The sequence below is a fragment of the Prionailurus bengalensis genome, chromosome D1, assembly GCF_016509475.1.
Source record: "Prionailurus bengalensis isolate Pbe53 chromosome D1, Fcat_Pben_1.1_paternal_pri, whole genome shotgun sequence".
NCBI lineage: Eukaryota > Metazoa > Chordata > Mammalia > Carnivora > Felidae > Prionailurus > Prionailurus bengalensis.
Window position 1 is genome coordinate 108437401 of NC_057346.1, and position 21738 is coordinate 108459138.

A 21738-nucleotide genomic window follows, 5' to 3' on the forward strand; every position below is an offset into this window, starting at 1 on the left:
CCAGCATCAGGCAGGGGGAAGGCCCTGAGTGTGAGGATTAGTGCTGGGGAGTGGGGGCACCTAGAAATGGGAGCTTCTGGGCAAGGCCAGGTGTAGCTGACCGACCAGGAAGGATGGTGGTCGTGGCCAGGAGAGCTGGGAGGCCCTGGGGTGTGTGTGTGGGGGGGGTGCTTTCTCAGGGTACAAAGATATGGGAGTGAGCAGGGGCGAGTGAAAGGTAGGGAGAAGCTTCGGGGAGGTGGGGGGAGCCAGGGCATAAACGGGTGTTAGCAAGTGTGTGTGTGTGTGTGTGTTGGTGCGCACACACACACACAAAGACCCGAGGCAACGTGCTAACATGGCACTTAACGATGCGTACTGGGGCAGGGGGTGTCCAGGAAGGGGTGTCCCAGGGCTGCATGCACGGAGGAGCGCAGGTGTGCCGACGTGACCGTGGAAACCTGGGGAGGCGAACGAGTGGATGGGGGGGATGCGTGTGTGCGTGTGTGTGCGTTTGAGGGTGAGGGCTGACAGTGCAGTGCCGGGGCTCTGGGGGCACGGAGGGGCCATGCGTGTGTCGTGTTCACGAGAGCAGGGCACCTGGGGGAGGTCTCTGAGGCAGGCAGCGAGGTGGCAGCCTCTCTGGGCGGGGGAGTGTAGGCGGCGTGCCGCCAGGAGGTGTATTGTGTACGCAGGTGTGTGCCTGTGTAGGTGTGTGTATGGGTGGGTGCCGCCGAGTGTATGCATCGGTGTCAAGGTGTCTGTGTCACTGGCAAGGGCGGGCAGGGGGGAGCAACTGGACCTGGGCAGAGACTGAGGGCTGGAGGGAAGAGAGGCCCTTAACAGCCCCTGCAGAGCCCAGCCCCCTCCTCCCAGGCACCCATAGTGTGGATTCAGCCCAAGCCAAGAAGCCGGAACCGGACCCTGGCTCCTGGAGAGAACTCCTCAGGCACCCGGTGGCCACTGGCCTCTGCCTGTGGGTCAGTCCCGCCCACCCCCGTGGATCTGAGGACAGGGTGGGTCTGAGCACACTTCCTCCAGCAGGAATGAAGGAACCCCCAGCTAGACCCTTCGCCCCCACCCTCAGATGCCAGCATCCCTGGAGGCGTCCCCGGAGGCACGAGGAGTTAGGGACAGTAGTGGCCAAAGCACCCACAGGACAGGAGGCCTCGCGCTTAACAGACCAACAGACCTCCCTCCACTCTTTCTTCCTTCTGTCTCCTTTCTCTCTTGCTACTTCTCTGGCAGAAGAGAGAGAACACAGAGCCCTGAAGTCCCCCAAAAGGAATACCCAGGCACGAGGCAGGTGGACAGAGGGAGGGGCAGGAGCTCGCCCACCCCAGCCCACCCCCAGCACATACAAAACCAGGGGTGTGAGGAAACCCCCAAGGCAGTCGAGAGGACTGGACAGCCAAGACCTACCCCCCTAAGATTCATCCCTCCGGGCCTGGACAACCACCCCCTTCACCTCCAGGCACCACGAAACAAGCCCCTCCCAGCCCCAGCCCTCACTTGTTCACTGAGGCACCGAATGCCTTCGCCCAGGACTCAGGTGGGGGTTGAGAGTAAAGAAGACAAGAGCCCCCGAAAAGCCAATTTTGCCTCCAAGGGCCCCATCAAGGGTTCAAGGGCTCATACCCAGCCCAAAGAACCCAGGGCAGATGGCTCCTTCAGCTAGGGGAGAGGCTGGGACAGGAGAAATGGTCCCCTCCTCTCTGGGGGTGGGGGAGCCGGCCCAGGGCCCTGCAGCTGCCTCTCCCTGCAGCACTCTCTGACCATAACCCTGTCGCCGCCCCCAGCGCATTCCCACCCCAGCACAGCCCCCTCCTACTGATTTCCAAGTCTCCCTCTCCGTCGCCCCCAACCTTCCCCCGCAAGCTTCCGCTCCTCTCCCTCAGGCCCCCCATCTTTCCCGGCTCTCCCCCCAGCACGGACCCATCTCTGCCTCAAGCACCTTGGCACCTTCCCCTCTGCTCCCTCCCAATAACCTCCTCTCCCCTTGGCTCCCATCCCCCAGGAAAGCCTGGTCCTCAGTGGTGCCCCCCGGTATGAAGCCCTTGGCCTGGCCCCTGCTCCTTGCCTCTCCACTTCTCTCTTTCCCCTCTCCAGCGCCCTCTCCTTCTCCCACCAAGCCCAGTTCCTCGCTGGTTTCGCCCCTGCGGACCCTTCAGAGCACAACAGCTCCCCAGCCCCTCTGGAGGAACACTGCTACCAGCCCTTGGGGCTAGCACAGACTGGGGACCCCCCTTCAGAGCCTCCCTCTCAGCCCTCCGGATGCCCCTCCTTCTCGCCCCATCCCTTCCCCCAACGACCCTCCCTCTCACCCCTCTCCATTCACCCCAGCTCAGGGCCAGTGCCCCTTCCACAGGGAGCCTCCGACCCCCAACCCCCCCCCCAAACCACTTAGCCTCCTCGCTGTCACCCAGCCAGCCCTCTCAGCACGGCAGCGCCCCCGCCCCCCAATCCATCCTTCCTGCCTCCCCCGCCCCTCCGGTCGCTCCCCTCCCCCGATCGGCTCCCGCCCCCCGCCCGTCTCCGCCGCAGCCCCCCCCCCTACCTGGTTCTGGGGGCGCCAAGAGCTGGAGGGTGGGGATCAGAGCCCCAGGGCCGCCCCGTCTCCAGCGGGTGGCAGAGCCGGGGCCGGCGGTGTCGGTCGCCTCGCGCCTCTCTCGCTCCCCGCCGCGTCCCCGCCCGCCGGCTCGTCCGCCCGCCCGCCCCGCCGCGGTGCCGCTCTGTGGAGGATGCTCTGCGAGTCAGGGCGGCTGCTCCCGCCGCCGCATCCCTGCAACACCGACTGACGGCAGCATCAGCACCAGGGCCCGCCCCCCAGACACGCGCATTGGACCACGCTGCGCTAACGGACGAGCGGCGCAGCCAATGCGAAGGCGCGGAGGCCGCCAGTCCCTCTGCTCCACAGGCCCACCTCCCTTCCCTGCCAGGGACCCAGGCGTCCCGGCCTCAGGGCGTCCGAGCCCTTCCCCGCCTCTCCCGGTGCTTAGCCTTGGCGCCCAGGCTCCCAACCAGGCAGACCCCCAACCCAGCCCCAGTGTCTTTTCCTGAAATCCAGGCGCCCTAGCCTCTGTCCTATTGGGTCGGGCCCTCGGGTCCCGCACCCCTCGGCCGGCTGGTCGATGTAGCAGCGCCCAGGACTGGGACGTGCCCAAGAGAGACTTGCGGGCCCCGACTGGGGGGCCCCGAGAAAGCAGGACCAGTGAGGGGCCCGGGCCGCAACGCCCTCTACTGGCTACGCCCAGGGGCGGGCCCCGGCTGCCGGGAGCCTAGGGAAGGGGGCCTGCCCGAAGCCGCTAGGGGCTTTTTCCAGCCCTTCGTATGGCCTCCGCTTCCCACCGCCCGAGGGCGCCCTGGCTTCCCCTAGAGCTGAGGCGTGAGGGTCTTTGCGGGGAGGAGGAAGCAGGCAGTGGGGGAGGGAAAGGCAGAGATGGAGGCGGGGTAGACCTAAGGGCTTGGGGTTTCCCAGCCCTGCCTGATGGGAATCCGAGTTTGCAGCCTGGTCCCCAGTCCCGCCAGGAACTCTGCACTGGGGAAGGAGCAGGTTGGGGGCAGGGGTGAGGCCGCACTTTGCCTGGATCACCGAAGGAAGGCTGGCAGCAGCCCAGTTCTCTGTTCTTACCCACCCCCCCCCCCCCCAACCAGGAGCTTCAGAGCGAGCGCGGGCGCTGGGTCGAGGCCTTCCCTGTGAGGGTGTCCGCATCACTGTGCGTGTGTAGGAGTGTGGGAGGAAGGGGACACCGCTTCATTCACTCAGCCAATCAAAGGTGGACCCGGCACCTGGTGCGTGTACCACAAAGTTGGGCACTGGGCTTCTGAATGAGGCTGTGTGTGTGTGTGTGTGTACCAGACCATTCTGCCACCTCACCCCAAAACCCTGATCTCTGTTGCAGGGTCTGTGATTTGCACAGCCAGTGGTAGGTGGGTGCTTCTTTCGCCAGAGACAACATACAAGAACACACATTCAACCACCAGTGCGTGCATGGGCACCCAGAGGCACACTCACAGCCACGCACACCTATCCACGTGCACACAGGCATTCCCAAAGAGACACACGGGGGCAGCTGCAGAAATGCCCCACCCAGGTAAGATACCCACAGGAAGCACATGTTTGCCCAAGAACATACACATACAAACTTGTGCACACAGGTACCTCCACACGGGAGGCAAGTGCACGCCCAGGGGAACAGGTGCACACAGAGGACTTGCTTCCAGGCTCGTTCTCCCCGCGGGAAGCACTTTGCACAGAGTGGCCATTTACTGAGTAGATGAGCGACGACACCCACCCACCAGTGGTCTTCCTCTCCAGACTGTGTGGAGGACGAGGAGACCCGGACTGCAGGGGGTGTTTCCTAGGGATCGGGAAGAGATCCCTGAGCCACGTCCCAGACTGGAGGACCAGTCTGACCTTGGAAAGACCCTCAGGCTGGCCCCACCAAGGCCACTAGAGGAGCCAGAGAATGGGAACTGCTGAGTCAGGGCCTGTAGATGTGAATTCGCCTTTCTGACCCCACAGCCCACTGCCCCACCCATCCCCCACTGCTTCTCTCCCTGCAGCCCCCACCCCCCACGCCCACACCCACATACACACACAGACTTGTCCAGCCAGGCACCGGGGCGTGGATGGGCAGACAGATGGACAGGTGCAGTGACTCAGAGAGACTCTCTCAGACCCTTATACACATGGGTGTAAGAAGGGACAAGAGGAGGGCAGGGGCAGGGAGGGATGTAAGAGTGAGCATTTGTCTCCTGTCCCTACCCCCAGCTCTCTGGGCCACCTTTGCCCATCAAGGGCAGGAAAGGTCACCTGGCAGCCGCTGCACCTCCCTGCCCCTCCCCCCAGCTACAGGGAGGTCTCCCCGCCAAGGTCCAAGGTTCAGGCTACCCAACACAGTTGGGACGCCCCACCTCAAGACAGCCCCCCAAAAGGCACCCGACCCAATGTGGCCCTTCTCCCAGACACAGTCCCGTGGGGACACACGGCGGAGGGCAAACGCAGCAAATACGGCGTGTGTGTCTGTGCACACACACACATGCACACGCACGCACAACGTGAGGCTCGTACACCAAATTCACACGCGCAACCATGAAAAGACAGTCCCACATCACACTCCCGGGCAGGGCAGACCTGGGCGCACATATGCACACACACACGCACACACCACACGGGGAAGAGGCCGGGCTGGGGCGGAGGGCTGCGGGGAGGGGAGCCGACCAGGCTGCAGGGACGGAGGCAGCGCGGGAGGCGGGCGGCACCGGGAGCGAGCTGCTCTTCACAACACAATCGCCGTCTGTTGTTATAGCAACTCAGCCCCCAAATCGTGAAACGGATATTACAGCCTTCAGAGGGGGCAGGGCAGGAGGGGGCTGAGGACGAAAGGAGGGGTAGCGCGAGGGACCCGATGGGGGACAGGGCTGGGGTCTCAACAGAGGGTAGAGCTGCAGGTGACCTCAGTGAGGAGTGGCCTGGCAGGAGTGGGGTCTCAAGGGGAGAGGGGAGCATGGGGTCAGGGAACCCCGAGGGAGGGGCTGAGGCCATTGCTTTGCAGGTAGGAATGGGGGGCGGTGCTCAAGGCGCCACCCCCAGAATAACCCACAGCTGCTGTTTGACACACCCCAGGTTGGGGGGCAGCTCCCCATTGGAGCTCCAATGTTGGAGGAGACAGCTCCCACTCTCAGGGCTGCTGGAGCCTGGCCCAGCTTCAGAACCTTCAGAGGCCCCCCCCACCCCACCCTCTGAACCCAGACCAGCCTTAGAAGTAGCCTCAGGTAGCGGTGACCCCCAAAACCTCGGTGCTGCAGACTCAGGAGGGAAGAGCTGGGTTGGGAGAGGCCACAGGAGGCTGAGAGCGGGATCGATATGCATTTCCTCTGGAAGTCACCGTCCCTCCGGCTGGCTGGCAGCAGCACCGGGTCAAGAGGCTGCCAGCCCAGCAGGGGCTACTGGGGCCAAGGCTGCCCAGGTCCCCACCTCCCTCCCTGCCCCACAGCCAGCACTCAGGGCTGCCCTCTCTCCCCCACTGCAGTGAGATTCCCACCGCCGGAAGTATTCAAGCAGGGGCTGAGAGGCCACCTGTCAAGCAACGGAATTTCGGCTACGGGCTGAAGGCTACGGTGACCCAGGCCACCGGGCCCAGCAATTCTGGGTGCAAAGAAGCCGTAGCATCAAGTCTGAGACACGCCCCCCACCCTGGCCCGCCCCTGCCAAGATTCTGGATTCCTGGAGATTCTAGGCCCTCTCCAAGATTATTATGTCTCAAGGTTTCTAGGTTCTAAAGTTCTATCCCCCAATTCTACTCCCCCTAAGATTTCCAACACTTGAGATTCCAGATCTCCCAAGATTCTCTGACTACAAAGTTCTGGATGATAACTAGCCCCTGTCCTTACGGTACCCACCTCCCCCCACCTCCCCCGCCCCGTGAAGATTCTAGGCTCTGATGGGCTGGGTTAATTACATGGGCCTTTTTATTCCATCTGGAAAATACAAATATTCACAAGAATCTGTACAACCTTAGGGACACCAGCCCCGGCCCAACCCTCAGCTGCATGCCACCCTCACCCCCCACCCCACCCCCCAGCCCCAGCCTGCTGCCCCAGCACCCCAGGCTTCCTGCTGTGGTCCAAGTCTTTTCTCCAAGGCAGGCCTGAGTGTTTGATCCAGTCACAGCTGGGAAGGAAAACAACAACACAGGTTGTCAGGGAAAAAGTAAGAGTCCACCCAGCCTGGGCCATGCGGACAGAGCGCCTGTTTCCTTGATCCTCCCCTCCCCCCGTGTCCCCAGCCCTCAGCCCCGCAGGCTGCCCAGGACTCACCATCAATTACAAGTGGATGTCAAATACGCCATCCTCCACGGCCTGCACCTCCTCCTCTCTGATCTCTGCAGGGAAGTGGGCAGGGGGTCGCGGGAACAGCTCCTGGGTCCCTGTGCCTTCAGCAGCCCTTCCCCCACTCACAGCAGGCACCTTACCCCATCCCGGAAGCAGACCCACCCACCAAAAATCAATTCACTGAGTGACCAGTCGGCCCTCCCGTTTTTTGAGCCTCTTCTAAGTTTTCATTCCACTGCGGCTTTTTCACAGCCACGTAGTTGTCAGTGCAGTTTGCTTCAAATGTCAATTTTGTGTGTGTTTCACATTTTAGACCCCAGCACTTCGGAAGGCTCCATGCAAATGGCTTCACTTTTTCTATTTTTGAGGACTGATGCCTGGTGCCTGCCTCTATTTTTGAGGACGTAGGCCAACTCAAATGGCTGTGGTCAACTGCCTCCGACCCCGGTTTAACACGGTGGTTCAGAGTGTTCTCAGCAAAATAAATCATTTGGGGAACTGTCATTCAAGCACACTGCGCTAGAACCACAGGAGACCCCCAAGACAGCTGCCAAAGATTTCCAGGGCAAGGGACATTTCTCAGAATGGCCTCCAGAGCAGACAAAAAGGGACAGGCAAAAAGGCAAATGGCTCACAGGATTCTCTCTCCAGTACATCGTCAATCCCCCTAACAAAATGAGAGTGTGACTGGATTTTTGTTTGTTTGTTTTGAAAGTAAGCTTTATGCCCAACGTGGGGCTTGAACTCACTACCCTGAGCAAGAGGCACATATTCTGCTGCCTGAGCCAGCCAGGCACCCCTGTGACTGGAATCTTGAAGCCTCCTTCACTTTTACTCTTTTTTCTTTCTTTTTTTAATGTTTATTTTATTTATTTATTTATTTATTTATTTATTTATTTATTTTATTATTTTATTTTATCTTATCTTATTTTATTTATTTTTGAGGGAGACCCAGAGCATGAGCAGGGCAGAAAAAGAGGGAGACACAGAATCCGAAGCAGGCTCCAGGCTCCGAGCTGTCCGCCCAGAGCCGGACACGGGGCTCGAACTCACAGACGGTGAGATCATGCCCTGAATGGAAGTCAGACGCTTAACTGCCTAACCCATTGAGCCACCCAGGCGCCCTCACTCTAACTCTTTATGTGTTATTCGTTTCTCTCAGCTGCAGAAGGTCAAGGTTTCCTGAGCCACCTTCTGGCCCCCTTACCTTTTCAATCCTTTATTATCACCCCACCAACATCACAGAATTACAAACTCCAGGAAGCTTTCCCTCCTGGATAGGTTAATACTTTGCCACAATGGCCCTGCCTCCCTCCCCTCACAGGACAGCACAGGAGGAGACCCCCACTTACCTGGAGGCCGGGAGCCTCGCCTACCTGGGCGGGGCAGGGAGAAGCTGAAGGCTCGGTGATGGGTGTGTGTGGGCGAGGGCGAGGGCGCAGGCCCCTCCAGACTCACGCTCTGGGCCCGGCGCCGGCACTCAACGGACAGACGGTCTCTACATTGCTTGTGGCAGTTCACACCGCAGGCTGGGAGAGGCAGATGGGGAGCCCAGCCAGGGCCCTGGGTCAGAACGCTCTCTGGCCCCTTCCCCAGGCCTGCACCTCTCCCCAGGTTCCTGTGCTCCTGAGCAGCTGCCCCACCAAAATAAGACTCTCCTTCCAAAGTGCTTCATCCTGCTCGCCAATCCACACCCTCCGCCAAGTCCTCGGTGCCCGGGCAGCTGTCTCACCAAAATAAAAGCCCACTTAACGGCTACCCCCTTCAAGATAATCAGCACGCCCCTCTGGCTCCAGGGTACCTCACTCCTCCTCGGTTGCCCCGCCAAAATTAGAATCCCCGCCCAGAGAGTAGCTCTTCCCCCCAAAATTCAGCCCTCCGGCCCTGCTCACCTCGGCATTTGAGGCCCTGCTTGTAGATGCCCAGGATCTGAAATAGAGGAGGGGGCTGTGCTGGGGGAGACGGCTTGAGAGGTAATGACTTCACCTCTTCTTTCTCAAGGGCAGGGACTGGGACTGACCCACTCTGGGGCTTTAGAGCCCCCTCAGGCCAACGCAGGCGCAGAACGGCCAGAGAGGCAGGCGGAATTAACAAGGTTCGCCTCTGCTGCGAGGCCTCCAGCAGGGGCGGGGCCGGAGGGTGGGCGGGGCGAGCGGAGGGGCCAGGGCTTGGAGGGGTGTGGCTTGGTGGGGGTCTCACCAGGGCCTTGCAGTGGCGGCAGGCAACGGGGCGCAAGGAGTTGCTCTCGTGGAAGTTGTGCACGAAGCCCATGCGGCCGCCCAGCACCGAGCTGGAGCGCAGGAAGTAGGACACCATTTCCTCCCTGCTGATGCAGCCATCCCTGCGGGGGGCGGGGTGGGAGAGGGAGCGCCTCAGGTCGGGGCCCACCCCCCCGGGACCAGCCACCCGCCAGCCTAACCCATCCCACTGGGAACTTCCCTACCAAGGAAAAGATCCTCACCCAACTCCTGGTTTTAGATTTCCTGGCGCCGGAAAGGGAGGCCTAGACTCGGGAGCCAGGCAGAAGCACCAGCCGCTACTACTTGTGTGGTCTTGGGCAAGTCACTTCCCCTGGGTTTCCTTCCCAGAGAAAGGAGGATCATAACTCCTGCCGGGGTCACTTCACAGCGTTGGCATGTAAACTAACTAGAATTTCCCACGAGGTTATCAGCCTTTGTTTCCCAAAGTGAGCTCTTTGGAACACCCGTTGGGAGCCCTGAGATTCAAGAGACTTCTGCTGAGCTCTGGGACCAGGCAAGATTGGGAAAAGCCTGCGTCTGACTCTCAGGCGGGTGAGTGCTGGAAAGACACCTGCGATCAGGATTCCCCACATAACCCAGGGGTTCCCACAGAACCCTTTTCTCACCTATTAACATATTTTAGGAAAGGAGCATGTGCTCTGGAGACAGACCTCCGTTCAAATTCTGGCTTGGCTACTTCCTGGCTGTGTGACCTTTGGGCTCATTAATCGCCCTGTGCCTCAGTTTCTTCTTCTATAAACGGGGACCGTGATGATTCCTGCCCCTCGTGGGTTTGTGTGAGGACTGAATGAGGGCACATGAAGCATTTATAACAGTGTCTGTGTAGTTGGTAGGTCCTGGGCCACGCGGAGCTATTTCTGTCAGTGTTCATCCTTGTTGGAAACTCCTGACTATTATTATATCTGGGGCTCCATGATGTGGTCCAGGTGATCCTTCAATTCAGTGGGGCATTGGGACAGCTGGCCATTTAGAAAAAATATATACATCACCCTAGATTCTTACCGCACGCTGCGCCTGGACACTAACATTCTCACTGAACTGAGACCACTGATGTAAAAACCAAAATCATGGAAGTATCTGGAAAGGTGTAAGAGGATACCTTTGGAATTTCAAGGAGATGAGGGCCTTTCTAGACATAACACAAATCCAAGAAGTCATAAAGGAAAAGACGGACATATTGAACACGCGACACTTTTTAAAAATTTTATATGGAAACGGACAACATAAACGACAGACTGGAAGAAAATATTTGCAAACACATTCGACAGCAAAGAGTTAACATCCATTAACAGAGATTCTGAAAATCAATGAGAAAAAAAAGACCCACAAACCCAGTGGAATAATGGACAAAGAATATGAACAAGCAATTAACAGAAGGAATATAAGGGACCAATAAACATATGAAAAGAGATCCTACCCCCGCTAATATTAACGAGATTCAAATTTAACCAAGACACCATTTGCCAATTAGACTGACAAAATTGTAAAGCTTATTATAGCGTCCAGTGTTGGCAAGGAAGTTGGGAGATGGGCACTCACTCACTGCTGATGGGGGTGCAGGCTGGCACAACCTTGCCTGAGGTCACTTTGGCAGGCTCGCTCCTAATTTAGAATGTGCATATCTTTTGATCCAATTTATCCCACTTCTAGGAATTTCACCTACAGAAATAGTGGCCTGGGTGCATTGGTACAAAGATGTTCACAGCAGCATGGCGTATATTAACAGCGGAAAACTGGGGACAGTCTACATGTCCATCAGCAGGATAATGACAGTGGGACACTCTACAGCTATTCTAAAGAATGAGGTCGTTCTGCATGAAGCTGGTGTGGAAAGATGTCCGTGATAGAGGGTTACGTGGAAGACAAAAACAAAAGCAAAAAAGCGAGATGTGCAGTTCCATCAAGAAAGTGATAATAAATAAATAAACAAACAAACAAACAAACCCACCACCACCAACAACAACAAAAAACCCTGCAAACCCTGCTGCTACAAATACAAACACTAGATCCCGGTTAAAATATACCAAAATTTGCTTTAAATGCATAGGTGAGTTTGTGGGAAAGAAATGGGCATCCTCACATTCCAGAAACAGAGAGCGAGCATCAAGCTGAGGCAGGGAGTTGGGACCAAGGCTGAGGCTGCCCTAGGAGGGGGTTGCTGGTCTCCCCAGTGAGCCAGGTGCTGGATTTTGGTGCCCAAATGGGCTGGGCACAAGGCTTGGGGTGTGCAGGAGGTGGGAAGTCGAGGCTGAGACCCCCGCGCGAAGCTGTATCTAAGGTCTCCAAGAGCGCGCGGCACCCTCACTAAAAGTGTGACCTGGAAAAAATCCACCCACCAACCCAGGGACATAACCTAGAATTCTGTCTCAGTTCTGGGAGCAGAAACAAAGCAACTGTAACCAGCCCCGTGGGCAGAGCTAGATTTATACCACAATCCTATTTGTCCATGGAACAGGCACAAACAAAATCTGTAGCAATTTGCACATGCAGGGAGGGGGAAAAAAAAAAAAGGACTGGAAGGACACACTGTTGCCAAGCCAGTGGCATTGCAAACATGTTACTAATAATATAGCCTCTTCTGATGGGAAAAGATGGGAGGAGGAACGTAACTTTGGCGTCTCACCTCATACGCTTTGTTCACTGCAAATCTGTTTTACTACCTGGATTTCTTTTTTACCATGGGGCTCCGCAAAATGGAAAAAAAAAAAAAAAAGCCCAGATTTTTGAAATATGAATAGCATTAAAAATATAAGTCGACCTGAGATGGGGCTGTAAATTGCCACTGGAGTTTTTTGTCTGCTCAGCAAAACAGGGATATGAACATGGTTGCCGGGGGCATGTTTAACCTACTTCAGAGAATCAGCTGTTTGTCCAAATTGTCAGTATGTGAATTGTTGATAAGCAAGTGGGTGCTGCTAATTACAGGCCTTTCTTTTCTATTCATTAAAACAGGCTACCCAGGAGTTGAACTTGCCCACACTTTTTGCCAGCTGTGAGCTCCACAAATAAAGCGGCATGTATGTAGCAACAGTCCCCAGGCCACAGTCTTTGCGAGATTCAGGTGGGGCCCCCCCATCTGTCTGAATGAGTGGGGTAACCCTGTGCTGCCACAGCTGGAAGCCTCCCCCTCCAGTACGAGCCCCTCCCCACATTGGTGGCTTCCTCGGCCGCGATCATCTGGTTCAGTGGCCTCCTCTTGCACAGGAGGAAGCTGAAACCCCGGGGGGGAAGTGAGCCTGCCTTCCCTCTCCCCCAGCCCCCAGCCCTCCTCACTGGTTCTGGTCGAGGTCCCCAAAGGCGCTGAGGTAAGGGAAGTTCCCACGGATGATCTGGAACTCTTCCTGTGAGATGTGGCCGTCCCCATCAACGTCAAAGTTCCGGAACACAGACTGAAGTGCACCGAGGGACACGCGGGGGACAGGAGGACAGGAGAACGAAACAGGCGTCAGTCCCGTCCTGTCCACAGGCCCCGTCCATGTTATGAAGGGTGCTCAGGCGTGGGCGCCTCTGCAGCTCCCCTTTCTCTTTCCCTTTACTGTACCCCCCCCAACCCCACCCACTGGCTCCGCCCCTTGCCTGCTGGAGCCTGAGCCGGAGCCCTGGCCCTGGAACGAGGCGCCAGTGTGGCTCCGAGGGTGGTGGCCAGGCAAAATCGTTCTCGATGGACCGCTCCGGACCTGTCCCCCGACCCCTCAGGTTGCAGGGCTGGCTGCCACAGAGTCTCACCTCCACCATCTTCTCGATGTGTTCCACTAGAAGTGCTTGATCCAGCCTGGGTTTGGCGGCTGAGGTCCACTCATCCAGCACCGGGGGCCGGGGAGGTGGGGTGCAGCTTGTGGGGCTGGTTGGCTGTGGGGATGGTCAGGCCTGAGTGAAGGCCGGAGGTGAGGGAGTCCAGGGGCGAGGGGAGGGGGGGCAGGCAGGGAAAGCCCTGGGGAGAAGGGAGCCCGCCCAACAAGCTGGACAGGTGAGGTAGCCTCTGTCCTGGGATTTTCAGGAAGGGCAGAGTCGGGGGAGAGTGGGGAGGCAGGGATTCCCTGTCTCACCGAGGACTTCGAGCGCGGCTCCCGCTGCAGGGACAGCTGGTAGAGTTCATCCTCCGTCTGATACTGATCCAGAGATACCTAAGACACACAGGTCTGATCACACCCCCTGCCCCTGCTGCCCTCAGGAGCCCGCAGTCCAGAGCCCAGGGTCATTGGTCCACTTAGAGGCCACGGCTCAGCCTGGAACCCAGCCCAGAAGCTAGACTCGGGACAAAGGCCACCTTAGAACACACCCCAGTGACCACACACCAGCCTAGCGCACAGAGCAGACCCCGCAGCTTGGCCCCAAATCTTGGGCACAACGCGCCTCCAAGAATCCAGCCAAGAATCCAGGTCAGAACACAACCAAGAGCTCTGAAATTAAGCCCCGACCTAGAACCCAACCTCACATCAAGAATCCAGCCCAGATTTCCATCCTGATCCCAGCCCAGAGGCTAGAAACCGTTAAGGATTCACTCTAAACCCAAAACTCCAGGGGCGCCTGGGTGGCTCAGTCGGTTAAGTGTCTGACTTCGGCTCGGGTCATGATCTCACAGTCCGTGAGTTCGAGCCCTGCATCGGGCTCTGTGCTGACTGCTCGGAGCCTGGAGCCTGTTTCAGATTCTGTGTCTCCCTCTCTCTCTGACCCTCTCCCGTTCATGCTCTGTCTCTCTCTGTCTCAAAAATAAATAAATGTTTAAAAAAAATTTTTTTTTAATATTTTAAATAAATAAATAAATAAATAAATAAATAAATAAACGTTAAAAAAAAATTTTTTTTAAACCCAAAACTCCAGCCTCGGCTCAGTGTCTAGAACCTAGTCTAGATCTCGACTAGAACCTAACTCCCATCTTCGACCCCCACACCGAGTGCAAGGCCAAGCCCAGACCTTTCCTAAGAGCTCAAGGCCATGTTTAGAAACCACCCCTGACCCCAGACGCCAGAGCTGAGCCCCAAGCCTTGAACACAACCCACTGCCGGGAACCCAACCCAGGACCCAGGCCTAGCTTCAAGCCCGGCGCAGAAAGTCCACATGCCAGCCTCGAAATCAGACCTGAGTCCACAGCCCCTTTCAGAGGCTGGAACTCGTCTCGGTGTCCACTCCAGACCCTGGACCCCAGGGCTGGATCTCAGTTCCTTGATCAGAACCTAGCACACCAGGCCAAGCCCGCAGCCTGGCGTGAACCCGAGACCAGAGGTGGCTGTCCACGCTGGTGCCCAGCCCCCCCCCCCCGCCCCCAGCGTCCCTGTTCCCAAGCCCCCTCACCGTGAGTAGACTCAGCAGATCTGGGTTGGCCTGCACTGGTGGCCGAAGGCTGGTCACCATGGCCAGCTCCTCCAGGATGCTGAAGAGCTGTTTCATCTTGGCCCCATTAAGTCGGGTCCGGGCGGGGTCCAGCCAGTCAGGCAGTGCCAGCTGCAGGGCCACCAGGTCCTTGAGGTGCACGCCCAGGATGGGAAAGCGGAAGCCCACGCAGGCTGCCAGCCGGCGTCTGTAGTTGCCATAGTTCCCTGTGGCTGTCACCAGTTCCGTGAGACCTTCCCAGAGCTGGGGCGGGGCGCGGTGGGTGGGGGCAAAAAGCAAAGAATCACACACACGTTACGCACATCACTGGCTCAACTACGCCTTCCCCGCCGAGCCCTGGAAATGTGGGAGAGGATGAGGAGTCAGAGACGGGTGAAAGGTTCAAAAACCCTCCCTCACTGCCCCCCAGCACTGTCTCCCTTAGCCCCTGGGGGTCAGAGTTTATAGGTCAGGAGTCCAAAGGAACGCCCACTGCCAGACACCCCACCTCCACGCCAGCCCTGGGCACAGACTATCCCTAACATTTAACAGAAGAAACTGAGGCTCGGGGCGGCAGACAGAACAGGACAAAGATCCGGAAGAAATGTCCTCAGCTGTGTCCTTTGTAACCGCCCACACCGGGAAGACCCCCAAATGTTCAACAGTAGACACCTAACTTGCAGTAGACTTACAATAAAATATCATACGGCAATGGGAACGAATGAGTAACAGAACGTTAGGAGGAAAGAAGCAAGACATAAAATAACACACAACATGATCCCATTCATAGGAAATTCAGAAACAGGCAACTAAACTCCCACGTTATTTTGAGATTCATACAACGTGGCAAGGTAAAGCTGTAAAGAAAAGCAGGGCCGTCATTACAAAAGTCATGACGTTGGTTACCTCTGATTGGGCGGGGGGGGGCGGGGGGGGTGGGGAGTTACGGTCTAAGGTGCTGGCAGCTTCGATTTCTTGACCTGGGTGCTAAGTTACACAGGCATTTTCTTTCTAATTTTTCTTTAACCTCTACATACATACGCTTTATATATTTCGCTCTATGTACGTCACCCCATATGTTAAAGTAAATAAAGAAAAGGGGGGGGCGCCTGGGGGGCTCAGGTGCTTAGCGTCCGACTCTCGGGTTTCAGCTCAGGTCGTGATCTCACGGTTCAGGGGATCGAGCCCCACATCGGGCACCGCAGTCACAGCGCGGAGCCTGCTTGGGATTCTCTCCCGATCCCTCTGCCCCCTCCCCCGCTCACACTTGCTCTCTCAAAATAAATAAATAAATAACTTAAAAAAGAAAGAAAGGGAAAGAGAGAGAGAGAGAGAAAGAAAGAAAGAAAAGGAGAGGAAAAAAAACACAAGCTTTGGGGTCAGGCAGACCGGTAAGCCCCCTCTCTGCCACTCGGGTCGTGTAACCTGCGAAAAGCATGGAACCCCTCCAAGCCTCAGTTTCTGCATCTGTCAAATGGGGACAGGAGTGCCCCGCCCGCGACGCTACTAGTTGTCAGTGAGGCCAGACCTGGGAAAGGGCTAGCCCGGGGCTCGACCAGGCTGTTCCCCTGACCCACCCACCCCAGTCCCAGGCACCTTGACCGTCTCAGGGCTAACATGACTGTGGGTCTCCTTGAGGCGCGAGATGGAACTGTGGCTCAGGCCTCCGACCACTGCCATTAGCGTGTTGAAGTTCTGCAGCTGCAGGAGCTTCTGGGGGGCAAAGGAGGAGGGGCGTAGGCAGTCAGTCACTGAAGAGGCCCAGAACTTGGCCCAGCTTTTCTGGCGAGGAGGCAGTGGGTTGATGGAAAGGAAGGACTCCGCCGATGGGCACCTGGGAGGCTGGCGGGGGGCGGGGGGGGGGGGGGGGGGGAGCGACGGGCACCTCTGCCACGTGGACGAAGTGTGTGATGACCAGGGCCCGCTGAGGGGCTGTGGGCTTGCTGAGGATCATGAGTTGCACCCACTGCGACACACTGTTGAAGAGGGAGATGAATCGCTCCAGGACGGGGTTGTCCACGGTGCAGCCGTGAGTCACAAAACTGTGATAGTCCTGGAACTGGGGGGTGGGAGTGGCCTCAGCCCCTTCGGGCCCCTCCCCTCACAGATGACCACGCCTCCCCCTCCAGCTATTGAAACCCCCAACCCACCCTGTGACCCTGCCGACCCCAGGGACCCCCGTTCCTCCTGGGACTCCTCCCCAACCCAAACTCTACCCCTGACCGCATGCCCTCCGGGGCCGCACCAGGATCTTGCAGAAGGAGCGATACTCCAAGTAGGTGAGATGCTCCGCCAGCTCCATGGGCTCCAGGTGGTCGAACAACAGGGACATCTTTCGCTTTTTCTGTCCTACGGGGTTCCGCTGGGTCACCTGCCGCTTCCACTTGTAGGTGGGGCTGGGGGGGGGGAGGGGGGCGGGGGCAGTGAGCCCTTTTGCTGGAGATGCCCCATCCCTTGTGGCCCCACGCTCGTGCGCAGGCACCACTCAGGCCGACTGAGGACCCACACAGTCTGTGGCACCGTGCTGGCCACTGATGTCCCCGGTCCCAGCAACTCCTGCAAACTCCCCCCTCGTCATGCACTCAGGCACTGTGCCGGGCAACTGGGGGTACAGAGAGGAGCAAGACACAGTTCCTTCCCTTGGAGAGCTCACAGTCTACTGAGGGAGACAGACACAGAAACAGACAATCACCAAACTGCGCGGCGCGTCTACAGGTCTTTGCACAGAGGGGTCGGCACAAAGTGCAGGCCACGGGAGGGAATGGCAAATTCTGCCCCGGAAGGCCTCCGAGCCCTCAGCGCCCGGACACGGTCCACACCTGAGCTGAGTCTTGACAACACAGGGAGGCAGGCAAAGGGGGCCCGTATGAGCAGAACAGTCATGGCGCAAAGGATGCAGGGCAGGGAATGACGAGTGGACCCGTACAGCGGTCGCATGGCGTGCACGGGGTGGGAGTGGGCTGTGGAAGATGATGCAGGAATGCCAAGCCGCCTGGACACCACCAAAGGCTTTGATCCCCAGCCGAGACATTGTGAAGGCGACAGGGGGCCATAGGTTTTCCAGCAAGAGAGTAACATGACCCTCACTCATTCAATTCAACAAACATTTGTTAAGTACAGATGCTGTAGGACGCCGAGCGCCCTCCCCAGCCCTCAAGCTCGCCCCACGCACACACTCTCGATGTCAATGAGGCTGCTGTGCCGCCGGTTCCCTTCTTGGTCTAACAGAGCCTTCAGCTCCTTGATCTGCTCAGCGAGCTCAGGGTTCAAGTCAAACTCTGCTGGGAATGCCGAGATCCAGTACCTGGCGGAAGTTCTGAGTCACCCAAGGCAGCCCTCCCCCCACCGCCCCCTGGGATTGTAGTTCCCCAAAGAGGGGGGAAGAGCCCTACACTGTGGCTCCCTCCCCCACCCACACCCCCCCCCCCTCCGCCCCGTTCATTCCTTCCCCACCCCCACGGGGCAGATCAGAAAACCCAGGCCCAGACCAGGAAAGAGGCAAGCCTGTGACAGCCGGCCCACCATGGACAGAGCCCGGGTTCAAACCCACATGACCAACTCCCAGAACGTGTTCTTTCCACTCCTTCAGGCCAGTCTGAAGCCTGAGAGAAGGGAGCGAGAAGAGGGGACAGCGTCGCAAAAGGAAGGCTCACCTGACCAGGTGGCATGTTTTCACCTGCAGCGAATTGGAGTTGTCCTTCCGGGATTGTTGGTAGGTGAAGGAGAGTTAAGGAAAACCGAGGATGGAGACTAATTCTAGAAAGGGAGGCAGGAGATGGGTCCCGGCTTCTGGAGGGAGACTGTGGGAGGGGCCTGGTCCTAGGAGAGATGCTGAGGGCGGGACCTGGGGTGGGGCCTGTAGGAAAGGGGCTGAAGAGGGGGTGAGGGGCGAGTTTGGGGAGGGTGCACAGCTAGGAACGGGGCTAGGTTCTAAGGGGTGGCTGAACGCATGACCTGGGTTCCGGGAAGGAGGCCGGAGGAGGGACTTGGGCTGGGAGTAGGGACAGGTCCTAGGCTGTAGAGAGCCCAGGTTGAGGAGGGGCGGGGGCGGGGCCTGACTCGAGAGGCGGGAAGGGGCGGAGCCTCGGCCCTGGAGCAAGGTTGCGCCAAGCCTGGATTCTAGGGCTTATAAGGGGCCCATGCTCTAGGAGCGGAGCCCATTCTTGGCCTGGGCTGGGCGGCCTGGCTCCCCCAAGCAGGACTGCAGGGCCCACGGCGAGGCCCGCGAAGGATATATGTGGAGCAGTTTTGCCGCCAGCTGCGAAGAAGGGATGTACCAAGGGTGCATCATGAGGAACATGCGCACCAGCTGCGGGTCTCGCACCTTCCCGGAGTCATCTAACTCCGAGGGGTCAGAGAGAAGCGGGGTGACCCTTCGTCCCGTAGCTGTGGTCCCTAAAGCCTACCCCACAGCCCGCCGGATATGTGGCCCCCCGCCCATCACCTGCTTTGCCAGGACTGTGAATCCTGTAGGCAGATTAGAAAGAAAAGGTAGGGTGGGCGAGGGATAAGGCAGGATCTGAGGAACCGGAGGAGGGAAGCGTCTGATCCGGGCCCATCGTCCCGAGGGGAGCCAGCTGGGGCGGAAGAAGCCTGGGTTCCCCGGGGTCAAGAATCCAGAGGCCATTTCCTGAGTGCTTGGGGGAAAGGGCACCCCCTCACCAGATAAGCCGCCCCCCACCAGCCGGAAACGGCTCCCAGGCCAGAGATAGACAGTTCCTCCGGATCCTCCGGGGAGACAGATAACGCTCCGCATGTTCCAGAGTCTGGGGACCCCGTCCCTCCCTTCAATGCCGGCATACCAGGGAAGGGAAACATTTTATCTTTCCGAAGCGTGTGGATCTCTCTACCGAGCAATGAAGAGAAGGCTTTCGTTAAAAAGGTGGCAGGATGCGGAACTGGGTGGGTCCAGGCCAGGGGTCTGCCCGGGGAGGCAGGGACCCCGTTTCAGGCTCGGAGCTGGGCTCAGGCTGGGCGTGCCCTCCCGTGCCACTCACCGAAGGCTTCGATGCAGCCGCGGAGCAGCTCCTCCACCGTGCAGCCCTTGTCCAGGTCTAGGGTGCCCGCCATGGCCGCCGGCGCGGGGAGGCTGGGCCAAGCTGCACTCCGAAGCCTCCCAAGGGGCTCCGACCGGACCCCTGTCCCGGGAGAGGCAGAGAGGGAGTCTGCGGAGGCGCCGGCGGGGGGTGGGGGGGTGGGTTGCGAGTCGCGGGGCGGGCAGGAACGGGGCGGGGCGGGCACGCCCCCTGCTGGGCAGGGGCGGAGTCGTGCGCCGCGGCCACTCCCGGGGTTAAACGGTCTGGCCCGGGATGGTGCAACCCACCAGTTGGGAAACCGACCGGCCGCGAGGCTTCCGGCTCACCCTTGGAGTCGCGGGAAGGCCGAGGGGCTCCCCGGGGATGGGGACGAACCAGGACACTCCGGGAACTGGTTTGTGCCCCAACCCCTCGTAGGCCCTCTTCTCGCGTCCTCTCCCCGGAGGCACCTGCAGCACCCCGCAGCTCGGCTCTACGCCCCTCCCGCTTCCCTCCCTCCACAAGCCTCCCTTCCCCCGCAGGGTTATTTTGGGAACCCAGAGCCTGAGGGGACCTCGGAGGAATTTCTCCCTGGGATGGGAGGGAGGGAGGAACCCAGGCGTCCTGCCCGCATCGCCCCCTCCCGGGCTCCCGGGAGGGGAGGCGGGGCTGTGGCAACCCCCAGGGGCCTGCCCTTGGGGAGGCGAGCTAGAGTGCAGAACATTCCTGGGGCGGGGTGGGGGTGGGGGGAGCCCGCTGCCGCCCCCGGAGGCGTCAGCGGGAAGCCTGAGCCTGGGAACCACGCGCTCCCAAGCCACCTCCTCCGTGAAGGCCCCAGGGGTCCGGGTTCAGCCCTTCCGCAGACCATCTTCCTCCCCAGCTCGAGCTCCGGACCCAGGCCCCATACTACACAGTCGAACTGTGACCTCACTCACAGGCAGGCCACATTCGAACACACAGAGCAGGGCGCCCAGAAGGGGGCGCCAGCGTCCTGAGGGGTGGAGAATGCCGGTACGTCTCCACCAGCAACTCCAGTCACACGCGGGGTGATACACACCCATGCAGGGACACACGCTCATTCTATACCTGAGGCCAGAGGCCCACATTGGGGTGAAAGACCCCTCCCCCCCATACACACACACTTGGGCCTCAGGCACTTGCCTCCCAGCCTCTGTCTCATACACACAATGGCACTCACACCCCGTGCACACCTGCAGGAAGGATCCCTCGGGCACACATACCCAGCTTTCTAGCCCAGAATGCAAACCCGTTGATGGGGCCAGTTCTGGACTTGCAGCTCGCTCGAGCCAGGCCAGCCTGGAGTCCCGCGACCACGGAGGCTCTGAAATCGCACACGTGCGCACACACACACACACACACACACAAGACAGTGCACCTACACGCATGTACAATCCCACATATGCACACACCCCCATGGGCGTGCACACACGCCCCCATTTCCTCCGCAATCCAGAAACCAGCTCTGCGGCCGCAGCGCCCTGACACCCCTCATCCCCGGACGCTGGCAGAGCCTGGTCCCCCCCCACCCCCCCGGTAAAGGTACCCCGTCCCCCTCCCCTGCACAAACTCGCCGGGGCTGGAGGGGGCTCCTCCACTGAGTTCTCTGGCTGACTTTTCCTAGGAGCCACCCAGAGCCAGCCCCGTCTAGCTCTGTCGCCTCCTCGCTGTGTGACCTTGAGAGTCACTTGGCCTCTCGGAGCCTCAATTTTCTCATCTGTCAAATGGGGGGTCCGCGAGAGAAGGTCCCGCTGAGACGTGGCTGGGAAGGGCCGGAGGCGCCGCGGATGCCACCCCCTCCCGCGGGTCGTCCAGGGCGTTTCAGCTCTCTCCCACCTACCCCGGACCCGGGCCGCAGACTCAGCTCCCACCAATCCACCCGCTGCCCCCGGCCCGCCTGCGCCACCCCGGGGGGGGGGGGGGCCTTGGGGGCCAGGCCCTCCTCTGCCTGGCGCCTCGCCCGCTGTCGCTCACTCACTCTTGGGACCCGCGCGGCACGGAGCCCGCACCCGGCCGGGCCGGCGCCACCTCCGTGCGCTCCCGCCCGCCGGCCTCGCTGCGGCTGCAGCTCCCGCCCGCTCTCGGCGCCGCGGCCCCGCTTCCCGCCGCCCCGCCCCCGCGCCGCGGCCGCCCCCTCCCCTCCCCACCCCTCCCGCCCCTGCGCGGGGCTCCGCACCGCCGGCTGCGCCTCCCCCACCGGGGGCTCCCTCTCGCCCCGCACGCGGCCGTCCCTGCGGCAGCTTAACCCCTCCCCTGCCGCGCCGCCCGGGAAGCCAGGGCCGCGGGCTGGGGCTGCGCCACCGGCCGCGCGGAGGGTG

The 21738-nt window shown here is 59.6% G+C and overlaps 1 protein-coding gene across 4 annotated transcripts; it reads right to left on the reverse strand.

The window, feature by feature from the left end:
* Positions 1-6431: 6431 nt before the first annotated feature.
* Positions 6432-21490, reverse strand: RASGRP2 (RAS guanyl releasing protein 2). Of its 4 annotated transcripts, none has more exons than XM_043581600.1 (17): positions 21399-21490; positions 19385-19525; positions 18623-18725; positions 18041-18103; positions 17560-17691; positions 16633-16783; positions 16273-16446; positions 15984-16100; positions 14370-14651; positions 13124-13201; positions 12804-12926; positions 12351-12466; positions 9016-9157; positions 8709-8745; positions 8169-8345; positions 6802-6866; positions 6432-6655 (listed from the first exon to the last, which is right to left on the reverse strand). In XM_043581600.1, the coding sequence occupies exons 2-16, from the start codon at positions 19455-19457 to the stop codon at positions 6808-6810; spliced, it is 1827 nt and encodes a 608-aa protein (XP_043437535.1). In that variant the 5' UTR covers positions 19458-19525; positions 21399-21490; the 3' UTR covers positions 6432-6655; positions 6802-6807. The 4 variants fall into 4 exon arrangements, with proteins under 4 accessions (XP_043437535.1, XP_043437533.1, XP_043437534.1 ...); XM_043581598.1 differs by lacking the exon at positions 21399-21490 and adding an exon at positions 19750-19853; XM_043581599.1 differs by lacking the exon at positions 21399-21490 and adding an exon at positions 19190-19233 and having other exon boundaries at positions 19385-19488.
* Positions 21491-21738: the final 248 nt, after the last annotated feature.

Coding starts and splice junctions, on each gene's coding strand:
- RASGRP2 (XM_043581597.1), bottom strand. CDS start 19,143: ATGCGGAGCGTTATCTGTCTCCCCGGAGGATCCGGAGGAACTGTCTAT. Junction 12,927..13,123: donor AGCCGCGCTCGAAGTCCTCG/GTGAGACAGGGA, acceptor CCATCCCCACAG/CCAACCAGCCCCACAAGCTG. Junction 6,867..8,168: donor GCGAGGCTCCCGGCCTCCAG/GTAAGTGGGGGT, acceptor ACTTCCCTGCAG/AGATCAGAGAGGAGGAGGTG.